General features: G+C 30.2%; 1 protein-coding gene across 10 annotated transcripts in view; it reads left to right on the plus strand.

Annotated features, from left to right (window-relative positions):
• The window catches only part of POT1 (protection of telomeres 1), a 101,711-nt gene that overhangs the window by 51,026 nt on the left and 32,637 nt on the right, over positions 1-18,048 (plus strand). For all 10 annotated transcript variants that reach the window (XM_039861017.1, XM_039861023.1, XM_039861022.1 and 7 more), the window contains 6 exons: positions 2,740-2,909; positions 4,031-4,113; positions 7,953-8,009; positions 10,083-10,239; positions 11,660-11,865; positions 15,040-15,175. In XM_039861017.1, the coding sequence (XP_039716951.1) occupies positions 2,740-2,909; positions 4,031-4,113; positions 7,953-8,009; positions 10,083-10,239; positions 11,660-11,865; positions 15,040-15,175 (809 nt within the window). The remainder of the gene's footprint in view (positions 1-2,739; positions 2,910-4,030; positions 4,114-7,952; positions 8,010-10,082; positions 10,240-11,659; positions 11,866-15,039; positions 15,176-18,048) is intronic.

An 18,048-nucleotide genomic window follows, 5' to 3' on the forward strand; every position in this document is an offset into this window, starting at 1 on the left:
TTAAGGCAATTATGAAGTATAATATAATTGACTTCTCTGTATAACACATTGTATAGCCTAAGTTGCCCTTAATATTTTTCCTAAGTCTTGATTTTTAAGTAAGTTATCACATTCCCTGAACATTTTATAGAAACACACACACAGACACACACACACACACAGACATTTCAAACCTTTTGTCTAGAAGTTAAAGCAGTATATTCTCAATCCCTGGTCTTATCCTCATATAATTTAAAAACAATTATAGAACATACGTAGTCTAATTATGTTTGGCCTTCAGTGACTCAAGAGCTATCTATAATTTGGTTATTTTCAGACATGTACAAGTCATTGAAAATATTGAACTTCAAGTCAAATTCATGACAGTTTATAAGGAATATTTACATTATTTCAAAAGGGATAGTGATTTCTTAATACTCATATTTGCTTTGCTTTAATTTTAATGTTTCTATAATGAAATGGGCTTTTATAATAATTCCTTAGAGTAGTTTTTATATTTCTTTGCATTGACTCCCTCACTTGCATTTTTGAAATTTTATCACATTATTGACAAGACTAAGCAGGATTTGTCAATTATAATAGAGCATCTGGTATATTTCCTAGTGTATTTAGTAAGTTTAAAATACAATACTGCCTCCAGAAGGAATTTCTGAAAATAACACTTTGTCATCTTTATAGCCTATTTATATAAATAAGCTCTTAGTCTTTAAGTTTTGTTTTATTATGGAATAGTACAGAAGATAGTATAATGAACATCCACGTGCTTATTGAAATTTAACATTTCTAAATGTTTTACCACACTTATTTTAGGTACTTTTAATTTTTAAGAAATGACTACCTATTAAAACTTCTTTGTACTTCTGCCTAGTCTCATTTTTTTTGCTCCCCAATATCTTCTTTCTGTATATCTTAACATGTAGGTATGTACATTTATGTTTATTATGCTTTCGTATACTTTTGTCTGAAAAATATGTATTGTATATGTATCATTCTGTAATTTGCTTTTTTCTTTGACGTATTTGCAGGATTTGACCATGTTTATATATGTGTCTATTAATACCAGACTGTCTTAATTATTACATCTCTATTTTTAAATTATAGTCCATAAGTCAAGCCCCCACTCTCAGTTTAGTCTTCAAAATTGACTTGTCTGTTTACTCTTATATATATACCTTAAGAGCAGCTTTTTAAATTCTAAAGACACTGGGAATTTTTATTAAAATTCTATTGATTTTTTTAAGGAATAATTAGAGAGAATTTATCTTTATAATGTTTTATCTGTGAGTACGGTATCTTTCTCTTTGCGTTTGGCCTTTAAGTCCTTTGCGGGGCTTACATGTACTATACTAGTATATTACATATATAAAAAGAATCGCCATTTATAATAAACATTCAAAAAAGTCAGATAAAAGTGAATAGAAATAGACTGTGTTATATTTTCTTTGCTTTAGAGACCATGAGGATAATCAGTTTTGTCTTTTTTTTTCTTTTTGTGTTTTCCTTCTCTGACTACCCTGTTCCCCTGCCATGATCTAGTTGTTGGTGGAAGAAGTCAGAGAAGAAAAGACTAAATACCTTACCTCCTCCTCACAAAATCTGTAATTGGATAGGGGAAAAACTCTTGGGAATGAAGGAGTGGGTCTGAGAGTATGGATTATTCCTTTTTATTTTTTTCTCTTATTTCTCCCCCGCATCAAATCCAGAGGGTGATGAGGAGAAATACAATTAACTGAAACAGCAGTAAGCATGGTGGGAGGCTGGTTTACTGTCTCATTTTTGTTATATTCCCCCTTATATAGCTTTTCTGTTACTTAGACTCTCACCACTGTTATTCAGTCCTGACTGTGAAGGGAAAAAAGAGAAGGATAGTCCCACAGTCATCAGCAGTCAGGAATGCTGCCCTATGCAAATGAATTAGATTTCCTGCTTGGTAACTCATTTTGTTAATAACCCTTTCTTCATAAAAGTAAATATGATTTAGGTTATATAGCTTCTTTTGAGTAGGTATCAATTTCTTTGATAATCATTCTGCCACATGTTAAGTCTTCTACATTAAAAGTATATCAAAAACTCTATAATTAAAGATATTTTTAAGATTCTGTTTAGTAAAACTGTAGAAATTAACTATAGAACATTTAGTTCAAAACTATAATGGGTTTAATTCTATATTTGAACTCATGAATGTGTTTCACGTTATGCTGTACAGACAAAATTGTTCATTACAGAAGTTTTATTTTTATAGAACTTGTGGAATAGGGGATGTATTATTTTGATATAGTAGCATACTTTAAAATATTTTCTAGTATTCCTATAATGAGAGTGTTTCAGTGATCATATTTTATTAACTCTTAACTTAGTTAAAAGAAGTTGTTTACAGAAACCTTAATAAAATGGGTTTATTAAATGAGGGCTTGGACTTGATTTAGGTCATGCGTTTCTTAACAACTATATTTTATCAATGCTGAGACTCAATCTTATTTCATACTTCAAGATCTCTGAAATGTAAATATGTCTTATATTTGAAAATATCTGTATTCATACATACACTCACACACACAGTTTTGGTTTGATACAGTGTCCTTGGGGCTAATATTCAGTACACACCGATATAACCTACCAGGATTCTCTGATCAGTCAGTGTCCATGGTTTTTGGTCTATGCCCCATGCGGTTGAATATTTTAGGTATCAGAAATTGTTCTATTTTTCTCCATTTTCTAAAAAAAATAATTTATTTTTAGGTTGGAAGCTTTCTTAGAATTTATAGCCTTCACACCAAACTTCAATCAGTGAATTCAGAGAATCAGGCAACATTGCTAGCTCTAGAATTTCATCTCCATGGAGGTACCAGTTATGGTCGGGGAATCAGAGTCTTGCCAGAAAGCAACTCTGATGTGGAGGAACTGAAAAAGTAAGCATATTACATACTTATTCTGAAATTGTAAATAAGGTATTAATTAAACTGATTTTCAATAATGTTGTTCTGGGATGGAGAGAGGGAATCTAATAGGTTCCTAGTAGTTGATTCTCAGAACCTTCTGTGCCATTATCCATTTTTTAAAAAACAGATGAACCTAATGAAACAAATCAAGTGATTATAGGTTCAAACAGCTAAATAGTAGCTGAGCTAGGGTTACAGTCTAAGGTTTCCAGTAATTACCTGTGCACTAACGTCTACTCTGCACTTCTGCTCATCTTCTACCAAGCAACAAGCAGTGGAAACTGGAGTTTAGCTAAAATTTCAAAAACTTGATTTATATCTAGCTTTCTAAACATACTTGATCCTACCTTGAAAAAAATAATTGCCTTTCTAAAGTGACAATAACTGGTAAAATAGGTAACGGAAATGTTTTAGGTTATCATATTTTTCAAACTTTTAGATGTTTCAAGAAAGTAAATAGTACCTTAAAATAGTACCTTAAATGCTGCTATACTCACAGGTGTTTTTTTTTTTTTTTTTTTTTTTTTTTTTTGGATGTGCTTCTAGTGGTCTGTGTATAGAAACTTTTTGACCAGTATTCTAGAGAATTAAAAATAAATCTTTGGCATATCTTCAAAGAGATATGGAAAATATCCTGCTCTGTATATTGAAATGACATAGGTATTTTCTAAGTTTTAATATATTTAAATCAGTACAACTTTAAAACCAATTAAATTAGTTATTTTAATAATCTTATATCAATTTCACTACTTTATTTCTTATATTGCAATATACAGCAGTGTATTTTACTTCTTGAATCTAGAGAGAGATTGTTCTGATTCATAATGTTATCCATTAAATTCATTTGTTTGCAGTATTTCATCATCTCACTGTTACACTTGTATCTTTCTAGACTCAGATTTTTTTTTTAATTTTGAGGGCTCTTAGAACCCCAGATAATCTCTGAAAAGCTATGTCCTTCTGAAGAATTTATATATCCACACAAAATTTTTTATACAGTTTTAATTAGTTCTGGGTGTCTATGGGTAGAGCTAGACTGACCATATTGACTTTGTTTTATGCAATTTGAACTTACATTCTTTCAATTATAGGGTTTTAGAACATGCAAATTTGACAGCCAATCAGTGTCCAGATGGCATATGTCAATCAGAACATGAGGACAGCTTTCCAACAAGTAAGGACAATTTTTAACATTGACAGTTCAGTTTCTGCTAGGTAAAATGCCTTTATCACCATTAATCCTCCCTTTTACTATCTTCCTACCTCTGTCTCTTTTTTAAAAATTCATTATTTTTATGATGACATTGGTTAACGAAATCCAATAAGTTTCAGCTGTACATTTTAACACTAAAGCATATATATATTTATACTATGTGTTCACCTCCTATAGTTAGATTTCTTCTCTCTTATTTTTTAAATCCATATTTATAGTAAAGGAGCATGCTAAATCTTTGTGTTTATGCAGAGGTAAACATTGTTTTTCCCTTAATTGTATAATTATATTTTCAAATTGGGGTGATGGAGATTACTTGATTTGTGATATATGTAGTATTTCTTTTGTATATAGATTTATGTGTATTTGTGTGTATATTTATTCATCTATTAAATATCTGTATTAACTTCTTAAGTAACTGTTTTGCATGTCAGTATCTAAAAGAAACAATAATTGTTTTTGCTGCTTTATTTCAAACAGCCTAAGTATTTTTTGACTATACATATCTTAGATGTATACATGATTCCCAGGCTTTCTTGAGTTAATCAAATACCTAATTATAAGATATCAACAAACACTCAGTTGTATATTTCTATTATTATCTACTTGAATAAGTGACTATTCAAATCTCTAAATTTTAGAACTCTCAGTCTGTAAGAATTTTTTCTTTTACCACTTTGTCTTAATATCTCCTTGTACATCCTAGGATCTAGAATCTATGTCATATTTCTTAAATATATTTTTTACAATCTAACTCCTTTTCTACTATGATCCAAAGAATCATTTTATAAGTATTTACTCTCTATACCAGTAATGATAAGCATTAGAATTAACATTAGAATTAACTAAGTGCCTACATGCATTATTATTTAATACTAACAGCACTCTTATAAGGCTAATATTTTCTCTTTTTTATGGAAAGGAAACTGAGCCTTTGAGTTGTGGTGGTCATGTAATTTGCCAGGTTTACTTAGCTTTTAGCTGATGGCAAAACCAGTCAGATTCCAATGCAAGTTATTTGATTTTTTTTTTTTGTACATATTTTAAATTTATTTCTTCTTTCTCTCTGCCTTAAAACTCTCCACATTTCCTAGCACCTTGGTGATGGCATTTTAGCCTGAGCTATGATGATTACTTGAATGACCATTACAAGACCAATTTAGTTCAGTCAGCAGTCATTTAGAGACAGTATAATTTCTGTTTACATTTTTTGGAATCTCTTTTCTCCTTTTAAAAGGATTTTTAAATTATTTTTTAATTATAAAAGTAATATAAGACCATAATATCAAGTTACATAGGTTTCCCATACCTTTAAGCCCACTTCCTGAGGTAATTTTAACAGTTTAGTCTGATTTCTTCAAAACCTTCATGTTTATATAAATATATATACCAATACATAAACATATATGACTTTTCCCGCTGTTTAAAATTTTTACAAAAATGGGACCATATTATACCAGTTGCTTCATCATGTACCTATTTCTGGGATAATTCATATAGCTCAAACTCATTCTTTTAATAGTTGCATTATGTTTTATAATATGTATCTAACATTATTAATTCAGCCATTTCCATTTGACATTAAGGTTATTTTCAGTTTTTTGCTCTTACAAATAATGCTTTAATAAACATCCTTGTACAATTGTACTTTCATGCTTTTACTTCTCTAAAAGAAACTCTTAAAAGTGAGGTCGAAGGATAAAAGGGTAAGCACATTTCTTATTTTTATAGATGATGCCAGATTCTGTGCCAAAATGTCAAGATTCGTATGCAAATAGCAGTGTAGGAGAATGACCTTTCCTGACATTCTCTGTGTAGTAGAGGTTAATATATGTACTTTTTGACAATTTGGCAGGTATAAGGTGATATCTTATTTATGTTTTTTGAGAACTTGGAAACTTAAAAATTTTACATATTAATCAGCAATTTTTACTCCATCTTTGAATTATCTGCTCTTACCCTTTATCTGATTTTCTGTTGAGTTCTTTATCTTTTTTCTTATCAGTTTATGGAAAACCATGTGTATATTTTACACATATTTTATCATTTGACTGCTTTTAAGATTTTTGTCATTGTTTTCATACAGAATGGCAGATATTAAGTAATCAGATTCAGTGAAATTATACTTTGTCAGCTTAACATGTCCATTCACATTCTCTTGCCATGAATTCTTATGCCATTTATTAGTTATACTGAGGAATAAGGACAAGTAATGCATATAATTGAATATGATGACCCATAAATTATAAAAACATAATATACTATTAGATATAATAGAATGTAAGCTAAAGTAATTACAAAATATGGATATTTTTTCAGGTCTTAAATACTTCATTTTAGAAAGCATTATTAAAACTTACTGCTATGTTCACTACTTTTGCTTTCTTGTTAAAGTAAAATCTTATTTTATGGTGATCAGGTCATCCTATTAAATTTAGTAAGTTTATTATTTTATTCATCTCTCCCTTTATTTCCTTCACAATGTATTTTTCTAAAATAATAAAATTTTTCAAACATGCAGAAAATTTGAAACAATTGTATAGTGAACACTTATGTACCCACTACCCATTTGCTCAATTAACGTTTTCCTCTATGCGCTTTGTCATTTATTTCTCTTTGAATCTATCAATCCATCATATTTTTTGATGCATTTCAAGTAAATTGCAGACATAAGTATACCTCCTAAACATTTTAGATTGAACATCATTAACTAGAGTTCAATATTTGTTTAGGATTCTTTTTTATTTTTGAGGTAAAATTATACACAATGAAATGGAACTCTTGAGTATACGATTTCATGAGTTTTGACTAATACACAAGGCTATTTGATCTAAATCCCTCTTAAAATCTAGAACGTTACCCTTGTCACAGAAATTTCTCTGATGCTTATTCCTAGTCAGTCATGATCACCACCCCTACCCCAGAAGTTCTGATTTTTTTCCACTGTCGATTAACTGTGCCTGTTCTAGAACTTCAAATAAATGAATTACTATATGCTTTAGTACATACTGTATGTTTTTGATATTCATCCGTATTGTTGCATATATCAGTAGGTGTTTTTTTCTTTTTTCGATACTAGTAGTATGGAATGAGATAGACTTTTTTTTTTAATATGAATTTTCAGTTGTTGTAGCACCGTTTTTCTGTAAGATGGATTTGGCATTTTGTTGAAAATAAAATGAGTATAAATGTGAATTTATTTTGGGGCTTTCCAGTTAACACTTAGTAATATTATGAAGTTAGCATTTATTTTTCTTATATTAATTTCCAGTTGTTGCAGCACCATTGTTGAAAGGGTGTTGCTTTCCCCTTGGATTGCTTTGTTGCCTTTATCAAAAATCAGATGATAATGTAACTGTGGGTTTATTTCTGGGCTTCCTATTTAATTTTATTGATATGTTGGTTAGTCTTTATGTCAGTGCCATATTGTCTTGATTACTATAGCTTTAGAATAAGTCTTTAAGTCATGTAGTATAAGTCTCCCAATTTTGTTCTTTTTCAAGATTATATTCTAGATTCTAGATTCTTTGCATTTCTACCTAAGTCATAGAATCTGTTTATCTCTTTCTACAGTTAAGTCTCTGCAATTTTGCTTGGATTGCATTTAATCTACAGATCAATTTGGGGAGAATCGGTATCTTAACAATATTGAGCCTTCCAATCCATAAACATGGCATATTTTACTATTTGTTCAAATCTTTTTTAGTTTTTCTCAGCCGCGTTTTATAGTTTTCAGTGCCCCATTGAATTTTTAATGGATTTTAAAACTGTATAATTCCTTTTCCTTCTCCTTCCAATAGGCTCTGGATCAGTATCACTATATGAAGTAGAAAGATGTCAACAACTGTCGGCTACAAGTAAGACCATGTTTTGTTTTTGAAATACAGACGTAGTAGCGAGCATAATGAAGCCTATCCTTATGTCCTCAACAAATTCATTTCTATCTATTGAGAGCAGATATCCATGAGGGTAAAAATACATCTATATTTTTCTTTTATTCCTCTATCTTGTTCTAGCTGGAATCCAGAAAGATAATGTTTTTACATTAAATATGTATTTTAAGTCATGTATCTGTAAGGTTTGTAGAACATACACGATTTAGCAGTGCAGTGAGGCTTATTTGTAGGTCAAGAATATAAAATATTTTATATGACATTCATTTTAATCAGTTCACATTATACATTTAAGTGTGTCATAAAAGAGCTCCTTACAATATGCCCCAAAACTGTAATGTTAGCAGTGATTGTAAATCTGTCACATGCCCTTCTGTTATTTCAGCTAAGATTAAAAAAAAAAAAAAATTAAAAAAATTTAAAAAATTAAAAAAATTAAAAAAGCACAAATCTGTTAAATAATGTTCTGTTTATTTAGTATCATATTAGTGTCATAAAATGTAAGTTTCTCCTCAGAGACAGGATATGAAATGGGGTAGGGCTAAAAGAAAGATGATATGCTATTGTACTGGAATTGGAGGTGTCAATATGTACTCATGGTTTTATAGATAGATACAGAAATAGATACAGGTATGTATTTGTATATATATATTTACTCATATGCATATTCATGCATATATTTGTAGGTGCATTTGTGTAAGTATAGGTCCAAACATGTGTGGATATATGCCCTACCTCTATCAGCGAAAGGGCATAGAAACAATGGTACCTTGTAGCAATGAGCACAGTTAGTGCACAGATCTTCGTGTATAAATAATATTCTCTCTTAAAAGGAATCAGTGCTCTTTGGAAAAATAGCAGATTCCAAGGTTGGAACAGGAGAATTCCAAAATGATTCTGGAATATCTTGTGCCAGAAAGAAAAGAAATTCTCACTTAATGATGGAAAGTATCAAATTTCATACGATTTGAGCATCAAAATAAAAAATATTAGTGATGGAAAAGAACTTATTGAATAAAGTAGAAATTCATTATTCCATGTGGATAGTAAATAAAAAAACAACAAATAAATGAGATCTAATGGAAAGCTGTTATTAAAATTTAATGGCAACTAATAAATGTGAAAGGAATGATGAATTTAGGAAAAAACACAATTTTGCAACCATGATAGTCATAATTGATTTAGTTGCGAATCGCCAATGTTTCCTAAACTAGCGGGATCCTAAATGTCTAGTGTAAGACTGGGATATTTATATTTTCCCAAGTACTTTCTTATTAGTTAAAAGGGGAGAAAATAAATTCATAGTGGAGAAACCTGCTGAACACCACCTTAACCAACTGGGTAAAGTTAACATCCCCAGGAATGATAACACTGATATATGCTCTTAATGTAATGCACTGAGAAGGTCACAGTATTACTTATATGATAGTATTCCTGCCCAAAATGCATAATTTGTATCTGGTTATGAGAAAAAAATAGACACATCCAAATACATGGCTTCTTCTCAAATTTATTAGTGTCATGAAAGACAAAGAAAAGCTGAGGAACCATTCTGCATTAAAAGAGTCCAGAGAGACAGGAAAAGTTAAATGCATTGCGCGGTTCAGGATTGGCTTGTCAACCCAAAAATCAAATGCTAAATAAGAACATTATGGGGACAGTTGGAGAAATTTGAATAATATCTGTCGATTCAGTGAAATTTTACATCAGTGTTATATTTTCTGATACTGAAAATTACACTGTATTATATCAATGAAATTTTTTTTGTGTGAAAAACTGAAATATTTAGGGATGAAGGGTTGTGATGTCTGGAAATTATTCTCAAATTATATATATATGTATATGTACACACACATATATATATATGAATTTTGTATCTGTAAGGTTCATATATATGTGGAGAGAGTGTCAAAATGTTAATAAGGTAGACAATACAATTAGATTTTATTGTACATATTTGGTTCAGGGAGATTCATGTCAGGAATATACTTATTATTATTGTAGATTATTCTACCTTAATCTAAAAATTCTCTATAGTACTTACAGATCATCAGTATTTGGAGAACACCCCACTATGTGCTATTTTGAAACAAAAAGCTCCTCAACGATACCGTATCCGAGCAAAATTGAGGTCATATAAGCCCAGAAGACTTTTCCAGTCTGTTAAACTTCATTGTCCTAAATGTAATTCACTGTAAGTATTTTCCACAATAAAACAAGTTCTCACTTCATAATAAATGTGTATATATGTTTTCATATATATCAGTTTAAGTCCTGGCAATGAGTAAATTTTGATCTTACGTATTTTGAAAGAATGGTAACGTTTTTAAGAAAAAGTACTAAATTCTTAGAAAGTAAATCCTTCTGATATTTCTTAGTAATAATAAATAAAAGTAGGTGCTATTTTCAGATCTGAAATTCAATTAAGTAGCACTGATAAATGCAAATAAATAACAAACTATGAAATTATTTGGGGAGACTCTCATTTGTCACAAAAAGTATTCTTAAAAATAAAACATTATTAACTAAAATTCTCAAATTGGGAAGACTTCTGGATAGTTGAAATTTTTAATTAAGTGATATAGAAAGCGTTGTTGGAAATATTTCTGTCCTACTTAATAACTACAATATAGTAAGTATACTTTAAATTTTTGTTAATAATTGAGAATTTCTTAGTACTTTTTTTATGTAATTTGACCCTCTTTCCTCTAAATACATAATATGTGTGTATATCCATTATATTTGTGTGTTTATATATTGTTTGTGTTTATGCTTCTGTGTATACCAATACACACATATTCCCCTCCAAAATAATATATTCTTTGTGCAGATTTTTAATCATCAGATCTCCTTAAAATGGAGGACTATCTTCTATCCCTTTGAGCTTGAAATGGTAGTTGGAATTAAAATATAAATACAGATTTTAGATAATTCTTGAAATATTATCAAATTGCATTTTGACAGAATCTGTAAAATTATATAACTTTGTGAAACAAAACCATTTGATCTATGATCATTTTTTAAACAAGGAAATTACTTCAGAAAGATTAAGAGGTATCACCTATAGTTACACAGGTTGATGACAGAACCAGGACAAGGACATAAACCTTTTGATTCCAGATTGTGCCATTTCTACTCTATCATACTGTACCATATGACTTTTTAAAATGATGCTAGATTAAAAGGAATCGAAAGAAATATTGGTTTGTAAAGTAGGTAAAAGTGAGATTACTTAAGTGATAAATGGATATGTAACTGGAATAAAGACAGGGGACAGCTGCATTGTCTTTTCCCAGTGAGAAGTTTAGCATGCTTTACAGAAGAGAACAAATTGGTGCTAGAAATAATTATAAGTAACCTTGGTATCACAAAACCAGGCAAGAAAATTGCTGGTGGTTAATGTAATTATGATATGGATCTACTTAGCCATGAAATATCAGATATCTCTCTATTGAACGAGTCATTTAATCTGCAAAGTGAATTATCTTTATATTTTAAAATAAGTAGCTGGCTCATCAGCATATGAACATTTTTTTTAATTGGATAATTTGTAAAATTTGAATTTCGAAGCTCATGACAATTGTTTTGTGTTATTTTGTTGTCAATGATTTTAGGCAAGAAGTTCCACATGAGGATGATTTGGATATAATTTTGCAAGAGGGTGCAACTAAAATCCCAGATACCAAACTACAAAATACACCATTATATGATTCAAAAGTCTGGACCACTAAAGATCAAGGAGGACGAAAAGTAGCAATTCATTTTGTGAAAAATGATGGTATTCTCCCACTTTCAAATGACTGTCTAATTTTGATAGAAGGTAAGATATTTAAGTTACTATTTTATTAGATTATAGCTTTTGCTTATGTCTTTCTCTAAGTATTGTTAAATATATTTTAGAGGCAACGTAGGACATATAAAATCACAATATTGTTAATTTAAATTTCATAAAATGGAATGTGTTATTAATAACAGTTAGATTCAAACATATACACAGATGCATATATAAATTTATCTGAATGACATTTGAAATTATACATTAAACTCAAGTGTTTGTATTTGTTCATTTTGTTGGATTCCTGCATATAATTTTAAACAAATCCAAGCTGATTACTGAGCTGAGTAATAATTAAGAGGCTGCTTGTTATGTACAATTGCTGTTATCTTTGCCTCTGGATGTCACTGTTGTTTTATAAAAGTAGAATGTAGTCATCTGTTGCTATCTAAATCAAAGAAGGGACCCCTGAAACAAGTAAAAATAACGTGACATGTTTTAAAAATTGAAATTTTGAGTCATATTTTTTTTTGTATTGCTCTTCCATTTTGGTCTTATTTTTATCTAGTATTTGTCTAATATATATACCACATATTTTCCCATGCCAAATTTAATGTTTCATTATTTTCCTGGAGACTTTTCTTCCTTAACATTTCATAATAAAAGGAAGACATCTTTAATTTGCATTATAGAAATCTTTAGTTTCATTTTATAAATGAGTTATCTTTATTACAATAGATTATGATCATTTTTATTGCTGAAGTTTTTCTACTTGTGAAAGTAATATGTAATTCTTTTAGAAAATATATAAAAATATACATGTATATAAATATTGGTATTGTTTTTATGAACATCTCATTTTAATCTTTATAGTGTACCGGAAATTAATTAATTTCTGTGTGTTAATTCATTTAATTATCACTACAGTCCTATGTAGTTGGTACTATTATAAGCTGTTTTTATGCATGAGAAAACTGAACCACAGAGAAGTTAAATGTTCTTGTTTTTTGACATAGTAACTCTTCCATGAACTTTACCTCCCCCCTTGTCGAATTGTAATTGTGGGGCACAAATAATTAAGTAAATATTGCCCAATTTGTAGTAAAGTTATCCTAGTCTGCATATGCTTTAGCAGCATATGAGATTATCTGTTCCTCTACCCTCGTCATCATATACTAGCATTGTAAAACACATGGTTACTTTGATGAGTAAGATGTGATATCTTATTCCATTAGCAATATTTTAATCTGTACCAGGAGATAGATGTAAAAACAAAAACACACAGACACAGATACATACATACAAAAAAATGGAGCAAAAGTATTTGTAGGGTGTAAAAATAAAGCCGTAGTCCTATGAGGTTCTTTAAGAATTGTCCTTGTAGGGCCACCTAAGAGGATAGCATGCAAGGCCTTAGAGTCCTCTTATCCTGCTCTGCCTCCCACAGATTTCTGTATTGAAGCTGAGTTGGCCTTGAGAGTCCAAAGAAAGCTTGAATAAAGAAGTCTCTTTAAGCTCCCAATCCTATCTTTAATTACCACTCATTGCAACGACTTTCAGTCTCATCTGTGGTGCCTCAATTCCCATCCTACTCTCCAGCCATATTGAACTGATGGCAATTCCTGAACCCAGTATATTTCTCAATTTTTTTTTACCATTCCATTGCTATTCTCCTGAGAATTGCTACTCTAGCACATCTTCAGAAATAAACTCAGTAATTCAGCAATTCATGTGGAATAGTTAATGAACACCTACATGTACTAAGCACTTTTTCTGATTCACCGGGAAGATTTGCGTGGTTCTTGTTGCATATTGTATGCACTTCCAGTGGAGCACTTTTTTTCTTGTGTTGTATTTGTGTTATATCTGTTTGTTTACAGATTTGTTTCCTTACTAGAATATAAGCTCCCTAAGGACAGGATACATGTTCATTTTAATCTATGTATCTTCACCTGTAGTAGTACACCTAGCACGAAACTGGCTCTTAGTAAATATTATTGAATAAATAAGTACATCTGAACACTTTACCTTACAGAGCTTTTTAATGAAAGTCAAATGAAAGTGTATGTGAAAGCACTTTAAAATTTAAAAGGGTTTTATAAAATGTAATATTTTATTTTATGATATTTCTGAATATTATAACCCTAACCAGAGGCTAGGGCCTAACTGCAATATGACATGGCAGAACTATGGTTTCCAGCTATCAAATTGCTGCAGAGGAGGATAAAAGCCGAGTAACTTAACACACTGCCAAGCTTGCTTTTCTTACCAAAATTTTTCCTTTTTTTTTGGATCATTGCAAGCCTTTGGTTAATTTCTAGAGTTCTGAAAAAGTTGAATTTGACGGTTTTTGCTAATGTTCTTTTTGCTTTTATGGAGAAGTGTATTTTTGGACATCCTTAATCTGCTGTGCCAGAAATACTTTCCTTCACAATTGAATTTTAGCATTACAAGTTTTATGCAAATTTTAGGAAATACACAGAAGTATTTTTATAAATCATATTCTCTTTCCCTGGAGAGGAAGAATTATCAATTAAGTAAAAAATACACCAGAAAATTTACCAGTAGTTTTGAGTTATCATAGATAATGCTGGCTTTTAATAATGGTGCAACACTGGATGTGCTATTTCTTCTTAAACCAACATGATGGTTTTAATGCCCAGCCCATCATAGAATTGGGGTAATGGTTTTCCCAGGAAAAAATTAACAAACACTATACACGAATTTATATTACATGAACTGTTTGCATCTGTATTTAAATTTAATGTTGATCTGAAAGTTTAAAAGATTTATTTCAAATTCAGAAGTAAACTTGCCTAGACATTAGTATTAAATAGCAGATTTAATAATGAGAATCCTGTCATACTTTAGCTCTCAACTTTATTACCTTTTGATTCTTTGAACCAAAGTGAACCTGGCATAAAGAGCAATTTATAAATTTAAGAAAATGATTTAAATTTCACAAGCCTTATATTTTACTCAAGTCTCAGCATTTTTGTGCAGTAGTTTATTTAATCACTGTGTAGGATCCTAAACAAACCATTATTTTTCACAGTAAACATATAAATGTATTAAATCTCTAAATTCATTGTTTTCATTCTCTTTTCCTGTCAATCCCTTTAGTCTTTTACTATATCTCATGTGTTACTTAATAGGTACTTCATTCTGCCTACCTTATATTTATACTACTTGAAAGGTTTATTTATTCTCTTTTAATAGGAGGTACACTCAGTGAAATCTGTAAACTTGCAAACAAGTTTCACAGTGTAATTCCTGTGAGATCTGGCCATAACGACCTAGAACTTCTTGACCTTTCAGCACCATTTCTTATACAAGGAAAAACACATCACTATGGGTATGTTTTCATTTCTGGGGATTTGGGTAATTAAAAATTGTTTAAGAATAATTTATACTTTTATTATTTTATCCCAAGTACTTACTGAGTACCAGTTTATATGTACTATATTTTTCGTATATATTTATTCTTTTGATAGCGTGTCTATTGAGTGCTTACCCTGTGCTAGGTATAAGACTACCCCAGAGGCTAATTATCGTTTATTTTCTTTCACAAGGATTTGGATACTGCTTACAGAGAAAGGTTCAGATCTGCATCCTAATAAAAGTTAAGTGATTGAATTCCAGAATTCCTGTGCCACAAAGTTACAAATTAGTTCCTCCTAAGAAACTGGAAGATAAGAGTACATTAGGAGCTAGAAACAGATTTTTAGGTTTGGAAGGAGGCGGTGGGGATAAAATCTCCTTTGCCTCTGCTTGATGAAACAATCACCTTGGAAATATTCCGCTCAGAGACACCTTGGATTATAGAATACATCTTGTCATACCATTCCTCTCCCTTTTTTGCTCCTCACTTTGTAGCAATTGTTACTCATTGTTATAATGTATAAATCTTGATTTCATTTGAAAATTATATACTGCAATCATAGTATCTCTATGATTGTGACCACTGAAGTCATTGGTAGGTACGTATATGAGTTTTCTTCCATATACAAAACATCATAGAACTTCAACTATAAGTTGGGACTAATGTGTCACTGAGCTAAACTCCTGAGTTATAGCTACTTTTACTCTGATGTGCCATGTCTTAATTATCTCTCATTGGACTCATGAACTCAGAGTCAACTTCATTAAGGTTTATCCAGCAATTATTAGTTCAAAAATAAGAGTCTATCTAATTATGTTTGTTTCTTTTTAATAAGTCACTTACATGGGCCTTTTCTTTTTCACATGTCCGTCCTCACTCACTTGCTCTGTCTTTCCTCTCCCTCTCTTCTATCTTGTCTTCCTAGTATCAGTCACCTTGACCAGTCTAGAACCAGGAAAGCAAATATTAGCTATAAGCTTTAGGAATATCCTTCACTTACTAGAAGTCTAAAAAATGTTTTGTTAAGACTTTCAACTTTTCTCCCATTTCAGCATAAAGCAAGAAATTCTGTTCATATTCAAGATCTTAAGATGTTTTTAGAATTTCCATTACTTTAACTGTCATTAGTAATAGCCAACATATCTTCTTATTGACTCTTCTTTTTAATTATGAAAAATAATTTTAACTACAGAAAAATATCAAAAATTACATCAGAAACATATATACTCCGCTTTACATTCAACCAATGTTAACATCTTAACATATTTTTCAAGACTTTGTTTTTTAAAAATAAAATTATACAGAATAGAAGAAACATTATAGCAGTCCCCTCCTTCCTTTCCTTCTTGGAAGTAACTACTTCCTCAAACTTGGAGTCAGTTCTTCTCATCAGTGTTTTTATGCTCTTAGTATAACATATGTATGAACTTTTAAGGAGTATAGCATATTATTTTGTATTTTTAAAATTTGTGTAAACTTGTACTATACCTATCCTTTTGCAACTTACTTTTTCCAATTCAGTATTATTTTCAAGATATATCATATTGATGGATGTAGGTTATTTTAATGTCTGTATAGTATTTTGTATCATGAAATTTATTATGGTTTATTAATTTTCCTATATATGGATATCTATTATTTTTATTTATTGCATTTATAGACAGTGCTAAATGAAATCCTTTTATATATGTTCTTGCATATTTTCTTTGTCATAATATCAGTTCACTGTATCATACTCAGCATTTTTTTAATGATATGATGTGTGATGGTATGTTGTAGTATGGTATAAAATGGAATGAATCAGAATGGATGACAAACCTTTTCACCAAGGGTCAATATTATTTCCTATACTTTTGTTTCAGCTGTGCTTGTGTGTTGTAGTCTGGGTCATGATGTAAAGTAAATTTCTTACAGTGAGTTCTTACCTGGAAATTTGAAAGTTACTACTGTAAGGTGTTTATAATTAGTGGAATGCATATTTTCTGCTTTATTGGAAAATACCAAATTGTTCTTCTAATGATTGTAACCTTTCATGGTATCATCAAACTGTGTATAAAATTTCACTTTCCCTCAAGTTTTCTCTAACACTTAGTGTTAGTCTAACTTGCAGTTTTGTTAAACTGACGAGCATCATATGGTATCCATGGTGTTTTTATTAGCATTTCCTAGATGATTAGTGAGTTTAAACAATCCTCATGTTTATTGGCTATTCAGGTTTTCTGTTCTATAAATTTGATATTCACATCTCCTACCTGTTTTTCTAGTGAGTTACTGGTCTCTGTTTTAGTTGTGTATTTAACTGATTGTAAGAATTATTTCTATCTGAGAGATACTAATCTTTTGAGAGATGTGTTTTAAGAAACTTTTAGTGTATCTCGTACCATTTTAACTCAATGATAGTTTCTTTGGTTTTACAGGTTTTTAAAATAGCCATATAGTCATGTTTACCAAAATGTTTGTCAGAACCTTAAAGGTTTTATAAAACTTTACCTAGATTTCTGGACCTGATGCTTTTTAAAAGAATTTAATACTTGAGTTTCTTTTATAGTTATGCATCTTTTAAGGATTTCTATCTCTTAATCTGTTTTATTAATAAAAATTTTCTAGAGAAGTATTCATTTCATTTATTTTTTTAAATTTAAATGTATTGACAAACGATTGTTCTTAGTACTTTTCTGATGATTTTTAAATCTCCACTTTGTTCTTGAATCCACATAATATTTGTACTTTATTTTCTTTGGGGTTTTTTGTCAAAGCAACAAACTTTTATTTTCGTTGATGTTCTCTATTATTATTTTTCTTACCTTTATTTTCTTCTTTTTACATTTTTATGTTTCCTTGGTTTT

This window comes from Pteropus medius, unplaced genomic scaffold (genome assembly GCF_902729225.1).
Source record: "Pteropus medius unplaced genomic scaffold, Ma_sr-lr_union100, whole genome shotgun sequence".
Classification (NCBI taxonomy): Eukaryota; Metazoa; Chordata; class Mammalia; order Chiroptera; family Pteropodidae; genus Pteropus; species Pteropus medius.